The sequence below is a fragment of the Diorhabda sublineata genome, chromosome 5 (assembly GCF_026230105.1).
Source record: "Diorhabda sublineata isolate icDioSubl1.1 chromosome 5, icDioSubl1.1, whole genome shotgun sequence".
In the NCBI taxonomy this organism is placed as follows: Eukaryota; Metazoa; Arthropoda; class Insecta; order Coleoptera; family Chrysomelidae; genus Diorhabda; species Diorhabda sublineata.
Window position 1 is genome coordinate 15,413,768 of NC_079478.1, and position 19,655 is coordinate 15,433,422.

Genomic DNA, 19,655 nt, shown 5'->3' on the forward strand with positions numbered 1-19,655 from the left:
GAGTGCTGATATCAAAAGAATAATATGAAAATCGCTCCAATATAAACCTAAAATATCTCATTAGGAATATATCTTATGATGTTAAAATTAACCACAAAAACTTCCATATCTTCAGAAGTTACTGGGAGATGATCCCGATAGAAGATTGAAACATTCTATTAGTTTATGCTAGAATGAAGGTGAATCGACACAATTGTATACTTATAGAAATAAACAAACAAAGGAAAATCTTGATGAGTAAATTCTACTATTGAGTGTATATTTTATTTTACGTCTTTAGAAATAGACATATTGGACATGAATTTCAATTGCAAATAGACGACAAAAATATTGGCATTCACATGGTTGAAAAATTTTAAATCAATTATTCAATAATTTTGGTATTTATGAGGAATCAAAATTGGAATTTCGCGGTTATGTACAACAAATACACACACTAAAAAATAAACTTTGAAATAACAGTGTGAGACATTATTATGTAAAAAATTGCAAGTAGAAATACTAATCAACAAGTACAAGTATAGTTTCAATAAAATTAATGGGTGGACTATTAAATTTACTGCAAATTACAGACAGATAGACTCTGTTATTAACCTTCCAAATGTGTGTGTCTAACGGAAGGACCTCACAAGTAAATAAAGTGTACCTAGTACGAGGATCACTCTGTATATTTTGAGATGCCACGAAACTAATGGAGATACAATTGGCTTTTTGAAATACATATCGAAATAGGGAGCTCTAACAACAATTATCACTTAGAATAGTCATACATACGGTTTTCCATCGAAATATGATTTTTTCAAGAGAAATGTTCGCGCTTTTGGTGATTAAATTCCTTCACGAGTAATAGTTAAGCTATAGCAAATTTAAAGGATGACGGATATCGCTTGGTGATGAAACATGAATTCTTCAGTTACTATTGGAAACAATGGGAGAGTGAGACGTAATTTAGTATCAAACGATTGAGGCAACTTTTGGTGTTGAACCATGTACAGTGAATACAATTCTACATAATCATCTTCTTGTGAAAAAAGTTGAACCTAGTTGACTGTAAATGTTAGATATTGTTGACACCATATCCAGCAATGGGGAAAAAGCAAAAAAATTATATACGTAGTTTTGTAACGTATTATAGTATTAGTAAAAGTAATTAAGTTTGAGAATCAGCATACCGATATGGTTACGGTTTAAGTTGAACCACAAAAACGTTGAAATTGAACGTGAATATTAAAATCCTCCCTATTGAACTGATTTTGTTATGTGTGATTTCTGGTTACCTAACCTAACCTATCCTAATGAAATACACATGTGAAAGACAACGATGAGATGAGATAACAAGCAATTCAGCAATTACATTCAAAAGATGACTAGTTTTGAGGTCAAAATATATAAAATATATAGCGCAGTGCTGGGCAGTACTCGACTAAATTGTACTCAAAATAGTGCTCAAGTACTCATGAGTACTTTCATTATCACTTATTATTTTATAGTAGTGAGTATTCCTACAGTTGAAGACTAACGAGTAGGAGTACCAAGACGGCGACGCCGATACTCGTAGACAAGGAGCGACAAGAGTACTCAGCAATACTTAGCTTTTTGCGTGAACTGGTTTGTACTGTCGCCTATTTTGTTTGAAGAGTGCAGTCAAAAAATATTATATCTTATTTGAAACAAGATATATAATATAAATCGAAACTTTCATCGTATTGTTGGTTATTTGGTTTTTATAAATAAGTTTCTAGTCTAAAATTTAGAAGTGGGTCTCTGTGTCATTATACATTTAAATTAAAATGTGAACTTAGACTACATACACATTGGTTCCGTATTTCTGTCGATACCAACCCGATTGCAACCGACTGTAATAGGAAAACGAAACACGAGAAGTTTAACACAGGTACCTTTAGTATTTATTGGCTCCCGACCTGATCTGATGACTCCCGATCATTCTAGATTCTTCGACCGTTGAAATATATTTGTTTTCAGACCGGTATCTGACACTATAATAGAATGAATTCAAATCGTTATTTTATCGTAGCGTACCACCGAATTTTCCTTCGTAACTGATACACATTGGATTGACTAATCAACTCCTCCTTCATATATATCTCCAATAACATAATCAAAAGTTTCAAACCATTCGGTGATATTCTTTACATTTATCATTGTGCTTCCGCGAATGTCGGCTTGTTGTGGAAAACTAGATCTAGATCTATCCAAATAAAAATGATGCAATCAAGACTTCCTCTTATGTCTCTTTAGGACGACGGTTGTTTATAACAAATCTCAGAACAAAAGGTCGTCGTCAAAATCACTTATCTTGACTCAAACGTGAGGTCACAACTAGATCGGATCGGTCAGGATCAGGAGGAATATGGATATAATGTAGGTAACTTGTACTCGTTACTCATTTCTTCACGAGAATTTTTCTACAATTTTTCAAAGTCCCTTTTGAGTACTCGTCAAAGGTATTCATTGTGAAGTACTCATCATTACTTCTGCCCAGCTCTGTTATAGCGTCACATAGAATAATGTTGGCATATATAGTAGAACGAAAATTTTGAAAATACATTTTTGTGAATAAAATGGTGAATCAGATCATTTTTCTATTACACCCTGTACTGTTATACATCCTCGTTTCCACCACATTCTTATATCGCTGATATATTGAAATAAAGATCAACCTATTTTTGATTTTGTTTGCTTTGGTTTAAATTTTTTTCTACTAACTAATTGTACTATCTTTTGTTCTCATAATCTAAACCTTTCTTACCTTGGATATTTGATTGATTTGATTCATCAAGTCCTTTGTTGATAGGTATGCGTTGGGGTTGAGATATGGGTTTTCCACTAATAGTTTTTTCTTTGTTGACACATGGAGTGGATTCCTTGGAACTGTATTTCCCAGACTGGTTGTTTACATTATTCGGTTTGGTAAATCGCTTTTGAATTGCATCCTTCAAATAGTATAAATAATATATCGTTAATGCAGAAAAATCAGATATTCTCAATTAGAAGTTTGGAAACATATGTTGAACATTTAATATAGTAACAACAAAACAAGTTAAGCGTTTGATTTTCATATTAAATTGAACGCCATCATCATGTTAAAACGCAAAATATTTAATTACCAATTCAAAGAACGTGTTGAGATCGCAAGCGTATTACGAAGTAATTAACGAAAACAAAATTTAATCTAATCTTGGATTTAATTATTTGGGCTTTGTTTATTGTATAAGATTGAGTGTCGTTCATTGACGTGAAAAACTGGTAAAAATACTGGTAGATGAAATTGAAATTTTCCAAATAAATTGAGAAAAAACAGTGGGGGAATAATAAATATAATAACATAGCTGGGAACAAAGAAATTATAAAACAAAACAAACATTCCAAAATTTTTAAAAAAGTCAAATCAAATCTAATAAAACTGTTGTTGTGGCATTACAAAATTATGAAATATTAAATGATGAGACAACTTACAAACACAACTTCGATATAGGAGGTACAATCTTATACTTAAAACAAATGCAGATCAATTTATATGGAATATTAAAGAAAAATAAAATGCATTCCTACAAAATGATACTAGCTCATGGAAGACCATTTCATAGGTGAACGTTTTTTGTGAATAAATGATGGCAATGTTAAATTGGAAGATGTTTCTTATTGTAATGAGAGCAAATTTACACTTCACGATCATGTTAATCGTCAAAATTGTCGATATTAAACTAATGAGAATCATCATTGGATGAGAAAAGAAAATACGCAATATCCTGAAAAAATTAATGTTTGGTCAGAAAATCAAGAAAAACCATATTATAGATCCCTTTTTCATTTATGGCAGCTTGAATGAAGATAATTATTCAGAACTTTTCCAAAATAATGTTTAGCAATCTTTGACAAGCTTATATCCTTATCCAACAGACCCAAAAATTCCTTTGACTTTTTCAAGACGGATCACCACTCCCTTACCAAATCAATGTTCAACTGTACCTGAACCAAAGTTTTCCAAATGAGTAGATAGGGAGGCGCGGTTGTATATAACAATCAGCATGATTTTCTCATTTGACGTTTTTTTGTGGGAATCTTTCAAAAGTATTGTATAGTCACGCCAGAGATGTTGAGTAACGTTTGACAACATTTCTATACCAGATTATCATATTGCTAAGACATTCGCGGCGAGTATATTGAATACCTCCTACATTGATATTAGTATTTTTCTACTTTTTGTACCCTATTAAGAAATTATTAGTGTTACTTATTAAGTTTTTAATGTAAATATTTGTAAGATTTGTAAGACTCAATAGTTCCTAATCAGTTGAAGATAGCCAAAGAAATATTGCACAAGAATTATGTCTAGAATTTTTTAAAGAATCCAAATAAATTAAAAATTTACAAGGGGTCTGAAGGTAGAAAGTTGGAATTAGATTATGTCATATTAAACCCTGTATATAATAGCATTTTTCCATTTTTCCAAATCAGTGGATAGGGAGGTGCGGATCTATTGAACAGTCAGCACGATCTCCTGATCTAACACCATTAGTCTTTTTTGGGATACGTCCAAAGTATTGTATAGCTACGCCTGAGATGTTGAGTAACTTTTGACGACATTTATATACCAGATTATCATGTTGCTAAAGACTTCGCGGCGAGCATTTTGAACATCTCCTACATTGATATAAATATTATTTTGTTTTTGTACAATATAAAAAAATTATCAGTGCTACTTATTAGGTTTTTAATGTAATGTATTTGTATATAGTAAATATTTGTAAAATAAAATAATTTTTTTGCTCATTTCTATAATAAATATGAAAACACTCAATCTATTCAAAACAGTTGAGGATAGGCATATAAATGTTGTAGAAAAATTATGTCTAGAAATTTCTGAAGAATCCAAAATATTAATAATTTACAAGAAGCTTAAAATAAGAGTTATTAGATACTGTCACATGAAACATCCTGTATAAATTGCAAATCGTGTGTGTGTGTGTGTGTGTGTGTGTGTGTGTGTGTGTGTGTGTGTGTGTGTGTGTGTGTGTGTGTGTGTGTGTCCAAGCGTTTTCCCTAACACTCCCTCATTTATTTATTAATGAATATATTCCATTTGGGTGTTCCGTACTGTATGGGATTAATGGAGTGGAAAATTTCTCACAATAACGATGATCTAAATAAATCGAAATAATAAAGTAATTACCATTTTGTTGTTCTGCTGCGGTCCTGCTTTTTGGTTTGTATTGCGTTGATTAGAATTATAAAGATATCTATTTGTAGCCTTCTTATCATTGCTAGGTTTTTGTTGTCCTGCTTTAATTTCTGAGTTATTACTATATCCCGCTTTTACGTTGAGATTGGTGTTATTTCCATTTTTTGCAGATTCTTTTGGAATTGACAATTGTTGCGATTCTCTGAAATATTTGAACAAAAGTCATATTAACTTTTATTTTCTAACATATACTAAATTCCTGTATGAGGCAGTTCTATACAGTAGGAAGTCGAGAATATTTTGGTTCTATAAGAATATTTTGAAAATAACGGTTTATAAAAAACGGATTTTTATTGATTTATGCGTTAAACCAAAAAAAAACAGTATGATCCCAAAGTCACAATACACAACCGGAGCGTGATGTTATGGCCGTTACATTGAGTGAGGTCCGAGGAGCGCACGTGCAACAAGCGCACAGGCACATTTAGAAAATATTTCTTGCATCTAGCGCACACTACCTGTATAGAATCCGATAGATCGTTCGACGAGCGCACAAGAAAATTTGATGTGTCGAAGTGATTCTTAAAAATTGGCAAACATACGAACTTTTGTATAATTATTATCATTAAGACAAAACAAAAAAAACATCAGCAACATCTAAAATCTTCCAAAATGAGCAAAAGTTCAATATTATATAAAATTTTGAATGAGTGCATTTTTGTTATTAGGTTCAAAATAATTAAAAAATTTCGTATTTTGAATTTTCCATAGCAAAGCCTTTTAATTTAAGAATGGTTAGGTTAGGTTAGAGGACTATGACTATAATCACCTTGATGAGAAAGTATTAACTCTTCTTTGTTACTCTGTTGTTAACTCTTTTATAATTTTTCATCTTTGATTTACTTAATAAGCATTTCAAGCTAAATACAGGTATTGAAGCCTTTATATGTACAAGTGTGCCCTCGATGCATCCTCATATATAATCTGTGCGCTCGAACCACCGTGCTATAGTTCACTTTCCAAATAAAGTTGTTAGGTAGTGTGTTTTTTTAAAGTTATTTTTTGATTGTTGAATTAGTTTACTGTTGTTTACGATCAAAATTTATCAAAGAAAATACGACAGAATCACAAACACTAAACATATATAGAGGATCGTCAACGCAGTGAAAACTCTGTTTGGAAAGTGATCCCCTACCTGTGCTTACAATGGCAGTGTGTGACGTCAACACTCCTGTAGTCTATTATCCTTTTCGATTATGTAAGTGGAATAGAGATCTAGTATAATCGGGCTTCTAGTTATGTTTTGACTTACTTGTTAATCTGACGTGTTTTTATATCAGTCACGGCTCCAAGTTTCCGTAAAAGAGATGAAGTTCTTGATTTCTTTGTGTTATCGTCTTTAGAAGGAATTATGTAACCGTTGGGAGCACGTTTGAATTTTTCGCCCTCTCCAAGAACAATGTACTTTTCTTTCGAATTTAATGCGTGAAAACTATTTACTGGTTGTAAGGAACTTAATGCTGAAATAATATAAGTTAATATTATATTGTGACTGTGAAAATAGAAATATACTTTCACAGATTACCTAATAGAAGGAATCGATAATAGCATTATTGTATAATATCTATAAAAGTTATCCAATTTTATATTTATTTCAATTAATTCACTTTAATGAAACCGTTCAGGTAATGAGGATGTAGTTTCGGTCTGAGTACAATGCAAACGTGCAATAATGCAAAATGAAATTCACTATATAGAGTTGGTCGGATGTACACGGGAATCAACTCGTAATAAAACTGCTATTTCCTGCTATAATGTCATTCTGAGACTGTGAAATCAACTTTTGAACAGTATTATCAAAAATATCCTATTTGTTAATATATTTGGGTCAAATTTAGTTATTGAAACGCAACTTTCTATTGTCAGCACAAGCTGAAATTCGTTACACATATTTGATTCCATCGATAATACTTTTCAATGTATTGTTATAAATCAATATGGTTAAAAGCAGAATATGGCGATTTATATAAACGGTGACAGTTTATAATTTGAAATCGAATCAATTCTTTGAATAGTATTTTTTAATATTTGGCTTTCACCTATTAGTATTTCTAATCCATTGGTGAACATAATTCGTTTCTCACATGGTCTTCTCTTTTCCATATCATTTCAGCATCTCGGATTTTATGAATTTAACTATATCTTATCCTCCTATTATCTTTTTTTGTTTCTCAATTCTTATCCTTCCTTATTCCTGTTTATCTAATTTCTTTCATCTAAATATTCTTCTAAACATTTTACTTTATTTCTGGTTTTTTCTTCGTTAGACACGTGGTTTCTGCGACATATGTGACAACGGATCAAATTGTTGCTTTTGAATTTTTAACTTGGTTTAGTTACTTAATTTCCTTATCTTTTTTATTCACAGCATGCTCTCTTGATATATCGATTTTTTCATTTGGAATCGCGCAGGAATATTTGAAACTTTTCAATTTTTCAAAAATGATTTTTCCTATTTTTATAATGGCCATATTTATTCCTTCTTTTGTGCTTATCATATTTTGTTTATTTCTAGTCTTCTCTGGCTCCTCCTATAATCCTGAGTGTCGCTTCTTCAAGGTTTGCTCTTCTACTATGTCTTGTTTCTCATCTGTCAAATTTTCTATGATTGGCAATTCGCTTTTGATCTTTCCGTTATCATCGGTATTAATTTGAATAATTTTGTCGGAATTTTATACGATCGAAAACTTGCTTAAAATTGACAAATGATTTATGTAACTATAAATCATGTTAATGACCATATTTTAAGCAAAATTATGTATTGCGTTTATCGCGGATCTGCCACTTCGAAATTCCTGTTGGTATTATCTGAGATTCTCTTCTACGTCTTGAGCTATTTTTCTCATATTATTGTTGTATATATGGTGTGTGTGTGTGTGTTTTAAGCATATGCGGTCATCTTAGATGGCATCTTCATGGTACAGGCACAACGAACGCTCTGAAATGCTGTGAGTGCATCAAAGCTGCAGACCAAGTTATTTAAGACTCAAGGACATGAGTGAGCCTTACAGTTTACCCAGTAACATCAAGCCTTATTAGCTTCAGATATTGGCTTTTGGTAGTTTAAAATGGGATGCAACGGGTGTATCAGGAGCCCTATTTGAGCGGTTCATAACTGCCAACTGTATTAATTATGAATGATGTTAATATGTTGTACGTGGAGTAGAAACATGATTCAAGTAATACCATATAAATAATTTTGTTTTATTCTAATTGATAAGTAATAAACATTTCATATTTATTAGGTATACAGAACTTCACATAACAGCTACAAAATGTACTCGTATCGTTAGGGTTCTGGGAAGTACGAGGCAATGAATGAAATAATGAGGAAAATAATTCCACTCAATCACATTACCCTCTTCATCAAACTAGCGAATTGAATACTGAGAGCTTAACTAATTATTTTCTAGGTTTTACGATGGCCTCTTTGTATATTTTAAGAGTGCCATGAAACTAGAGGAGCTAGAACTATTAACATTGTAATTTTAATTACCGCCATTCTTAAATAGTGAGTACTAATAACAGTTCAATCGCGGCTAAAGTAGATTAAAAATTACCCAAAATAAAAATTCTTCAATTCGTCATGTGCATCTACTACGATTTTAAATAAAAAACAAAGTCTTGAACGATAGCAACTCGCAATTAGTAATGGAATTCCTTTACGAGAAATTGTTTTCTGCTGGTATATCGAATTTAAAAGAGAAATATGATTTAGTGAAAATGATGTTACCGTTGAGTATCAAATACGATTTTCAAAAGGCAAGGCGAGCAAGAATTCAACTGAATACCTTGGAGACGTTCACTAATGATGATGAAACATGATATCCCTTTATGATATTCCTATCCGTCATATGATGATGCAAGATGACACAAAACACCAACAATGGAGGAAAAACAAAGTTTTTATTCGTGGTACCCGATCAGTGGAAATCTGAAGATCAGCGTTCATCTACAACAAACTGGTACACCACAAAATGTTTAACTGGAATTCTTGAGTAGGTCAATATTGTCTTTTTTTCAAAGTAAATAATTTTATGAGGAAAATCTTTGTTATAAAAAATACTAATATGTGGAAATATAATTCTTACGTACCAATTAACTTTTTCACAGATCCAAATTGTGGATTGATAGTGGATCCCATGAAAGTAAGCACTTCTGGCCAAGTTTTCGTTACCATTGGGTTGATTTCACAGATGTAATGCTGATTTTTTCCGTTGATAAAAAGGGTTATAGTTTTAGTTTTTACATTATTTCTTAATGCAGTCGATGGTTTAACAACTTCCGTCATTCTAATGATTTTACTGATGATTTGAAATGAACACAATTAAAATGCTGCGATAGTGGTTGATTGATGACTTACTGAATATGAAAAACTTGACATTTAAGAGACATTTTGATTATGTCAGAAAAGATATGAAGCCATAGGTGTGGTTATATTAGTATACAGACTCTAACTGCAAATCAAAGCTATAGATTTTATTGATATACTTAGGTTATATGATGTTCTAATTAAGAGGAATGTATTTATACTGATGCTAGTGACTCTTCTGCATTCAAGCAAAGACGGAATTAATATATAGTACAGGAGTGAGCAATCTTTTAACAAAGAGGCGCCCATGTGGAATTTTGAACAAATCAAAAGTGATACTATAAAAAACTGTATAATTTTTTTACGATTAAATAATGTATAAAATTTTAAAAAATAATAATAAAGAACTTATAAAATTTCAAGTGATCAACAATATTTCTGAAAATTTTAATTAAAAGGAAACATAGCACAGACTTTACTGTTATGCGCAATATATGTTTTTTTATAACCTAAGTAATAATAATTTGCGAAGCTATTGTATTTTTTTTTCATGTCTAGTCAATTTTAATATTACAATCGTTTCTGAATTGTTTTTCTTAGCCTGCTTCCATGTGTATTCAAAATAATTGTGGTAGGAGAAAAAGTTTAGGTCGATTCGAATACTCAAAACATTGCGAATACCTCTTTGTTAGGCAAATAACTTTCTCTAAGCAACTAGCCCAATTATTCAGTATTTCCTTTGACTTTTCCTGAGGATCACTTTCTAAAACACTTAGTTTTACAAATTTTGTCTTTGATAAGTCGGAGTTCTTAAATTCAATATGCTCAAGATCAAAATCTTGAATTTCTATTTGTGTGAAAAGAGAATCATTGAAAGGAATACTAGTGAAATCCATTAAGTCTGGTTTTATTAATAAGGAGAATATGAGACCATATTTATCAACATCTTGACCTCTTTCAGCAAATTCTTCTTTCAATAAAGTCATGTAGTTTAACATTTCCTCGGTACCTAGAGTATTTATTTATATATATTAGGTAATATCGCGATAAATACTTTAAACTACAAAAAAGAGTTGTTAGATATTCACTTAGAGTAAACAGCAGAGCTCACTGCCATGACTTCTTTGAAATATTAAAAATATTGACTTTTCCTTCCTCATTCATCTTTGTGGAGTATGACCTCTATGTATCTACTCGACGTTCAGAATTAGTTAAGGGCTCAATAATTTACAATGCGAAAAAAATGCACAATCATTTTCCAATTGAAATCAAATCTATCACTTCTTTCCCCGTATTTCGCAATAATTTGGAGGAATATTTTCTGGAAAGTGTCTTCAACTCTATAAATGACTTTGATTATAATACTAATATTTCACCATATAGTTCACAAAGTATACATGTACATTTTTAAAGGTAATTTTGTTATTCATTGTAGTTTTCTTAAGTATATTTTATATTTAGATTTTATTCTATTTTCTCAGTTCTTCACAAGCTTTTGTCTACAGATTTTGAACAATTTTTCAAAAATGGAGCATTTCTCGCCCTCTCTCTCTTTTTCTCCAAATACATCCATTATTATTTTAAGACTTCCAGCAATCATACCTAGTAATATTTGACCCGATACTTAAGGTTTATAACGCCGAGATTATTTATAATCAGATATGATCATCAACTTACCAATCCATTCTTTATTATTTCGTAAAAGAAAGCTTGAGCTTGATTTTCTAACAAAAGAAATGACATAATTTGTTCCAAACATTCCACAAATCTACTAAGCAGTCGACCGCTTCATTACTAGTTTATATTGCTTTGTAATGAAATATCTGGATTAAAATTTTCCATTTCTTGTAAAAATGACTTGAATTGCTATTGAGTTAATGGAGAATGACGGACAATGCATAATATCTCTTACAACAATATTCATTACAGTATTCATCACGGAGTTGAGGCTTTCGCTCGAGATATTCGCGCATAAACTGGATAGATAGATGAGGGTATCGAAAAGAAATATAAATCCCTTGTGTGTCTAGATTATAGTAGATTGAACAGTTATTCATACACATGGTTATTGTCAAGAAAAGCGTTTTTTACAATAATATGATGAATTTATGGAAATTTCCATTTCAGTTAACAGTACCTTTAGAGAATTTACGTACTGAACAAAAAGGAGCAGCTTTAACAACAGAATTGACCGAATGGTTCGACGATCTTTGGTCCAGAGGACAAATTTTATTGGGTTTGTGCTATAATACGAAAAAGCGAGCACTCGTAGTGACTGTTGTCAGATGCATTAACTTGTTACCGATGGACAACAATGGATTATCAGACCCATTTGTAAAACTGTAGGTTGTATTTTTTAGTTAATAATGTTATATAATTTTCACAAATATATATTATAGGCAATTGAAACCTGATCCAAATCATAAGAAACATAAAACTTCCATCAAATGGAAAAATTTGAATCCCGTTTTTAACGAAGAATTTGCTTTCGAAACAAGACCAACTGAGCTCAGTACTCAAAGTTTGTATGTCACTGTTTATGATAAAGATTATGGAAAAAGTAATGACTATTTAGGTGGTTTGATTTTAGGCGGTACTGGATCTAAAGGTAAGAAGCTCTTAACCATTTTAACACATCTGCTCTTTTATTCACTTTTGAACTTTATATACATATAAAAATAAAAATGATCTTTTTGGAAGCTAGCAACATTTCACCAAAACAGTGGTTTCAGAAAGAGAAAGAGTTATTTGGTTCAAAACAATAATCGAGATAGTTTCCTCTAAAGATTCAAAAAAAAGTTTGACCGCACCATTGTTTGTTTGATGTACTTGGAGCAAATCTGCTATTTAAATGATCGAAGTTAATCTTACAAAACGATGCATATAGTTTGCATGCATATGGTTTACTCTTTGGGAGTAATAAAAAAGTAAAACTAATTATCCTTAACAGTTTGTTTTATTTATTGTCAGAGCTATAAATATCTAATGAACATATTTTTTCGCCCCTTTTTTATTCTGGATATTAATAACTTAACCAATATATTTGATATTTTTAATACAAACATAATGAAAGCATGTTTGCATATTTGTTACAATCTTGTTAGTTACCTCCTATTTATAATATTTCCTGTCAAAGTTTTATAGAAATTTGACAATCATAATCGTTTTAATACTTTTGTAATGAAAATATGATTTCATTGTTAGGTAAATATGGATCAAAAACAATATCAATCTAGACATTATTTTTATATGGAAAAACATTCAAATAAACTGAGAAAAAGTTACGTAAATATTAATATGAGAATGTTCTGTTCCATAAAATAATTTGTTAGTGGTTCTCTGATTTTTAAAGTTATGGGATTCTGGACTTGATATATGCTAAAGAAAATTGCTCTTGTATTTAGCTTACGTGAAATACTTAAGGAAGTAAATATTTCAATCCAATTGGTACGCTGTATGTTGCATGAAAGGTTATACAGAGTGAGTTTTATGTAAGTAATACCTCAATTATCTGAGAAACGACTTGTACGATTTTTATAAATTTTTGTGTACAAGGGTCTTGTGATACGGCCGGTATTATGGTGAAATACACATTGTTGTCAGATCTTTCCTTTTTCCGGAACAAAATGAACTTTGCTATTTCAAATGTATATTTTTCGCTTTTTGAAATCCTTTAGAAATATTTATTATTTTTCATCTGATGTTCTCTATATCTAAATGGCATAATTTCGTAGTTATAGCTACATTTGCGTTATCTCCGCCCAAGTAAAAATAATACATTTAGGTGGCTTCGAATACTACAATAACAAATTTGACATTTCAATAAATTAGTATTGTTTATTGAAAGTCACAATGAACCGTTTATCTGAAAAAGAACGAATTGATATTTTAATGTTATAAGGATATGGTGATAGGCGTAGAAGTCAACAGGAAATGTATAATATCTTGAATAATTTATATCCTAACCGAAATCCCATAACAAGATCTACTATCACAAAATTAGTGAAAAAGTTTAACGGAACAGGTTCGGTGAAAGATTTATCCAATTCAGGGCGCAGAAAAACTCACACTGCGTGAAAACCAATCTTTAGATGTTTGTGTCCTGTTAGAAGACGATCCTCACTTGAGTACTAGACAAATATCCAGGAAACTTGATATTTCGCATCCGTAATGAAAATTTTATGATGGAAAAATGTTACAATCAAAACAATCAAAATTTTTTAAGTAATGTTATGTTTTGCGATGAGGCTGTTTTTTCTATTAATGGAAATGTAAATCGGCATAATTGTAGATATATATACCTAATTTTAAAAAAAAACTTCATTATGAGAAATTTTCAGACAATAAAAATATTTGGCTACAACAAGATGGTGCCCCACCTCACTATGTGTGTGTGGTGAGGCAATATCTAAATAATGTGTTTCCCAGAAGATAGATTGGAAGACGTGGTTTTATCGAATGGCCCCCGCGATCACTCGACATGAATCCTTTAGACTATTTCCTGTGAGGTCACTTAAAAAACACTTTACTGTATGTTTTCTAAAATTCGACACTTTTCTACTTCACAAATGTGGATCTACTTCTCACATGACATATTTAAAGATGTGACTTCAGTTGCAGGTTGTCCGCGCTATGATTTGGATAAATATTTTACTGCACCAGTTTCTTCAAACATTTTACTAACTTACTGTCACTAGACCTTATTACGAGATTTGTATTAGCACATAAATTATTAAAGAATATTCAAATTAAACGAGTTTATTCAATCGTAGCCATCTAAATATAAAATATTTATTATAACTTTGTTGCAGGTACTGTAAATGTAAATGAAATTATGGCATTTAGGTTTAGAGAATATCACAAATTATATAAGGTGATCCACTTGAAATAATAAATTTTTTTTTCTGGAAAAAGAAAAAATGTGACAACAATGTAGGTACCATCTTAATACCGTTCGTATCACAAGACCCTTGCGCACCAAAATTTATTCGTACAAGCCGTTTCCGAGATAATTGAGGCTTTCCATATATACAACTCACTCTGTATATCTCCAAGGTTGGTGCCGAATTGCTTAATAATGATTGGAAGGTTATTCGGATTGTAGATGGAAATTGAGAACACTAGTGTACCCTAGAAATAAAAATACAGTCGCAAAAAGGGACTTCATCCAAGGAACATGCTCACAAGAAACTAAAAACCTGCCAAAGGGAAAATATTATACTATTTCGCTGACACGTTTTGATGACAAACTTGAAAAAATGATCAGATTTGTTGAAGAAAAGTTTTGTTTTATCATGTAGTTCATCATTATGGAAAAACGTTAGCTGAAATGCGTTACTTCCATATTCATCTGCAATGCTCCTTCACTTTCTATTTCCAAATTTGAAAAAATGGGTTGGTGGAAACTGGAAAGCGATTTCAGATAAATGAAGAAGTGATGGCCGAAAGAATCGCGTATTATGCAGAGAGATTAATTTGTAGTTTATTTGAGAATTGGAAACTTACTGGACTAAATATGTACAGTTCAAAGATTATTATGTTAAATAAAAAAATAGTTTTTTCACAAGTCCCTTTTCTATTAAATTTGCCCTTATAATAATTTATCTAGAACTAAATCCTGCGAAATCAACTTTCCTTTGACACAGTTGTTTGTAATGAATTTAGGTTTTCTACTGTTGGACTTAATGAATTGTTAATCATACACATAAAAATGTATTTTTCAATATTTATTTCGGATCTGTATAAAAAACTTGGTTTGGAGTGATCTTAATAGGATAATTAATACATATGTATCACCTACTAGTGCTGTCACTGGCGGATATTACTGAAGCCTTCAGAGGAAAGAAGCTAATCCACTAGAAACATAATAATTCATAAAAAAATGACCTTTACCGTCAATCAGACACACATCTATTATATCCACAGTGTATAATTCCACGCACGATCCAGATAGTGGTCCAAAACATGCAACAGAAAATTAGAAAATAGAAAAAAATCCTTTTATGATTTTCTATAAATTTTTTGCGATAATTCCCCAACTATTCGATAAAATTATCGAGGAAGTGCATTATATTTGGAATACAAGTTTGTTTTCAGGAAATATTCAAAAGAAGAAACGTGTTAACAAATTGAAAATTGCATAAAATGCACAACTTCCTTATAATTTTATTTGGTGTAAAAATCTCCAATAGTCTTTTTTAACAAAGGATATAGCATTCCAAAGAATATATAGTTTAACAAAGGATATAGTATTCAAAGGGATATTCGACATTTGAAGTTTTGTATTTGTTGATAAAATTAACATATTTTTATTATTTTCTTAATTTAATCAGTCAAGTCAATCATAGGTATGTTAACACACACACGCACACACACACACACACACACACACACACGTGCGCGTGAGAGATCCCGTCCCTCTAAGCATCCACCTCCAGATAAATCCACGGATGGCTACGAAGGAGGACATTCAATTACCGTTTGTCATTTTGACAGGTCCTCATCCTCATTTGCGTCTCAGTTTCGCGCGTAGACCCCTGAGTTCTATGAGAGATTCTAGGAAGTCTTATCTTTTTGTCAAAAGTTAGCCTGTTGACTATACACTCTTGTCTTCTTGATCTGGACGTCTTAATGTATGTGTGTGTGTTTTCGCTGCCTCGAGTAAACTCTTTCCAACGTTCTTCGGCAAGAAAAAATCTAATCCGAGTGACCCTTCGCCTTCTGTACACCTGTTCCCGATTCATAACTCGGCACTTGCTCATAAAAAGTGTCGGAGAGTGTCCTCTTGTGGGTTGACTCGAAAACCTAGGATCTTGAAAGAAATTTTTTTTGTTTTTTTATTTTCTGTTTTTTTCCGTTTTCTGTGTAATTTATTTTTGCTTTGTTTTTTAGGTATATAAATTTCAAAGTAGTCTCTTCATTTTAATATTTGTATTATATACTTATGTACGCAGCTGGTTCAGAATGACCACCAGCACAGTGACCCCTGGCTCACATACGAAACATTGCACCCATTCTTAATCTTTTTTATCATCGCTTGCCTTTTTACGGAACTCTTTACTCTTTTTCATTTAAGCTTTTCGCGTTTCCTATTTTCTCCGTTAGACTTTTTCAACAGAGCACTTTTTAAGTTCTTCTTATATAGGGAACTCTAATTATTATAGAACTTGCTGGCTTACGTTATCTATTGATTGATGATTTTCTTCTTATAGGCTGTAGGCTCCTATAATTTTCTTTTACAGGAGCAGAAAATCCTGATGTATTCTCATTAAAGTTATTGAGTGGTCGTTACTGCAGGTAGGGCGGATGAAGAGAGTAGTGTCTAATTAGCTGGAGAATCTTGTTAGCTTGTTGCAGCTATGTAAACAGCTTCAGCAAATACGTTACGATTGTGTGGGTATATGTCACCAACTTTGAAATAATTTGCTGCAACTTCTCCAGTTTGGCACTTTAAATATGCCTATGATTTTATATGTCGAGATCGAATAGCTTCATATTTTTCGTATAGCTGTAATGACCGTTGAGAATCAAGAGCAGTGGTAAGACTTTTAATGGTTTGACGTATTCAACAGAGTGTTGAAATTATTGCGCAAAAAAGTTCGTTTGAATCCAACATAAAGGGTGCACTTTATCTATAGTACCCACTGGAGCTGCTCTCATCAAAACATCAGACATATTTCTACACGAAAAAATCAACATGGGTGGGACAAGAATTTCTATTGGACTCATACATACCAAAATAGTTATTAAGGACCCCCTTTCATATTATGATATTGCTCTGATTGGTTTTTTTTCCTTTCCGAGATATGATTTTTTATATTTCACTCTGTACCATGTTTAAGATACGCCTTGCAAAAAATACTTTTCGGTTTCAATTTTGTCCAGATTATCGTAAAACTCATCCCTTATTCATTGGTAATGCTGTTGATTCTTGCTTGATAAATTTCAGTTGGTTGACTTATAGATAAAAAAAAAGGTTATAGTTTAAGTTGCTAATGTATCTGTCAAAGTAACTTCTCAATCGGCGCGTTGTATGTTTAAGAAGTATATTATTTTCCTAATTTATAAAAGGTGAATATAGCACGATGCATTTTTATATTTCAAATGGATCAGGCAGCGTTTCCAATAAAAACTCCCAGGTGTATTGACTTTTAACAATAATTATTATAACCAGAACTTCTACGAACTGTATATCAAAACCTTTATCATGAATCACTCTATATAATAGTGAAAACCGAATGACCATCCATTCAGTGATTTTTGATATTATCGCAAAGAGATTAGCAGATGCGGTAATAATTTTATTATAATGAGATTTCACTACATATTATTTCTTAGTAATAATGATGAGAGTTATACATTTTCATTAATTGCTTGAACAATCGGGAAAGGAATCTAAGTAAACTTTATTGGAATGAAATTTCTGTTACAGGATTGAGGTTAAAGCATTGGATGGATATGATTCGATATCCTGACCACAGACACGAACAGTGGCATAATTTAACCGAAGATATATTAGATTGAATCGATACGCCCAATATAATAGATATAAATTGTGATACGGGTTGGAATAGGATTCCATAATACGAGAGTTTGCATACTTCATATTCGTCTTAAATTTTCTTGTTTAAACCCTTGGCACAATGTACGGCATATACACTAATTGATGAGTGAACTTGATGTTATAAACTAACTAGATATATATTTAATTGATGGGTATGTAATCAAAAATAAATTTTGATAACAGATTTAGTACATTGAAGTTACTGTATTGTTGACCAAAATTCAATTTATTTATGTAAAATGTTGTCAAATGCTTGTAATTATTTTGGAATAAAATATCGTTAAACTACAGTTAATTTATTTCTTCCCAGTAATGGTTTGATTTCTTAAAACTCTCCGTCAGTGCCGAAAGAAATTAAAAATCTTTCTATTGCAATCGTTATATTGAGGAGCATAGATCTATAGCTCCACCTCTAGCACCGGTGATAAAAAATCGTTGATTTAGTATGGAAACAAATTCATTGTATAATTATCAACCAACACAGCCTTGTTAGAGTCAGATTGAAAATGCTACGTAGAAATTATCTTTCTGGATCAGAAAAAGGTGAAGTTTCAGCTTCAGCAGAATAGATTGATCACAAAAAGTTGTATCCAATTATTCAAGAAATTTGTTCAATATATTTTGAAAAGAAAAGGAGGCCCACAAGAAATTTCAACAAGAGCTCGAAGAAGTATTGTGCTGGAGCAAGCAATATCTTAAGAAGTTGAAAGAATGTAGCAGTGGAATGTAGTGTGAATATTTCGGGATGGACGATAAGAAAAATAAAAAAATTAGTACATAATGCGTCTTCTTACGTGTTATTGCCACACATATGGACGTCCAATATAAGTTTGCCCGTAGTTTTTTATTTTAAAATCTACTTTAAAATTATTTTTTCTGAAACAAACATCAAATTAGGTAGTCCTGATGGTTTTAAGTATTACTGACAAGCTTTAATGGAGAATACTCAGTGTTTTTGGAATTTAAATGTTCGGGGTGTTTTTACAAAAATTGGAGTCTTCCTTCGAGACAATAAAAGCATGCCAGTGAATAATCTAATTTTACATCTTGTTATAAGCCTCGCCTGGAAAGGCAATGCGTTTTTTAACAAATTATTTGTTATGAGTTTCCATAAGCAATTTTTTTAGATTGGAAGTCACAGGTAGCCAAATCTGAAATTTTCCGTAAACAACAACTAATTGCATCTTTTAAAAATAACAGGTGAACACTTATAGTTATAGTCCAAGAGTCGGCTGTATAAAAGTCCTATGGATCAGATACATGAATCATTTTTGGGCTATGAACAATAAATTATGACGTCACTTCCGATTTTTATTATAGGTATAATTGTAATTTATGAATAGAATAGAAGTAGAATAGAAATGTCAAGCCATCGAATACATGGATTTGTTTAAGATTTTCTGAAATTAGAACCTTTCAAATGACTGAAAAAAATTCGTCGACATCTTTTATTTTCCCGGATCTGACTATCGACTTAGTTTGAAGAATCAATGAGTTCTAACTTATACGTTCAATGT

General features: G+C 31.5%; 1 protein-coding gene across 3 annotated transcripts in view; it reads left to right on the top strand.

Moving 5' to 3' along the window:
* LOC130444009 (synaptotagmin-9) overlaps positions 1 to 18,428 on the top strand; it is a 77,429-nt gene extending 59,001 nt beyond the window's left edge. For all 3 annotated transcript variants that reach the window (XM_056778962.1, XM_056778963.1, XM_056778964.1), the window contains exons 11-13: positions 11,703 to 11,917; positions 11,975 to 12,183; positions 18,007 to 18,428. In XM_056778962.1, the coding sequence (XP_056634940.1) occupies positions 11,703 to 11,917; positions 11,975 to 12,183; positions 18,007 to 18,098 (516 nt within the window). In that variant the 3' untranslated portion in view covers positions 18,099 to 18,428. The remainder of the gene's footprint in view (positions 1 to 11,702; positions 11,918 to 11,974; positions 12,184 to 18,006) is intronic.
* The last annotated feature ends 1,227 nt before the right edge of the window (positions 18,429 to 19,655 follow it).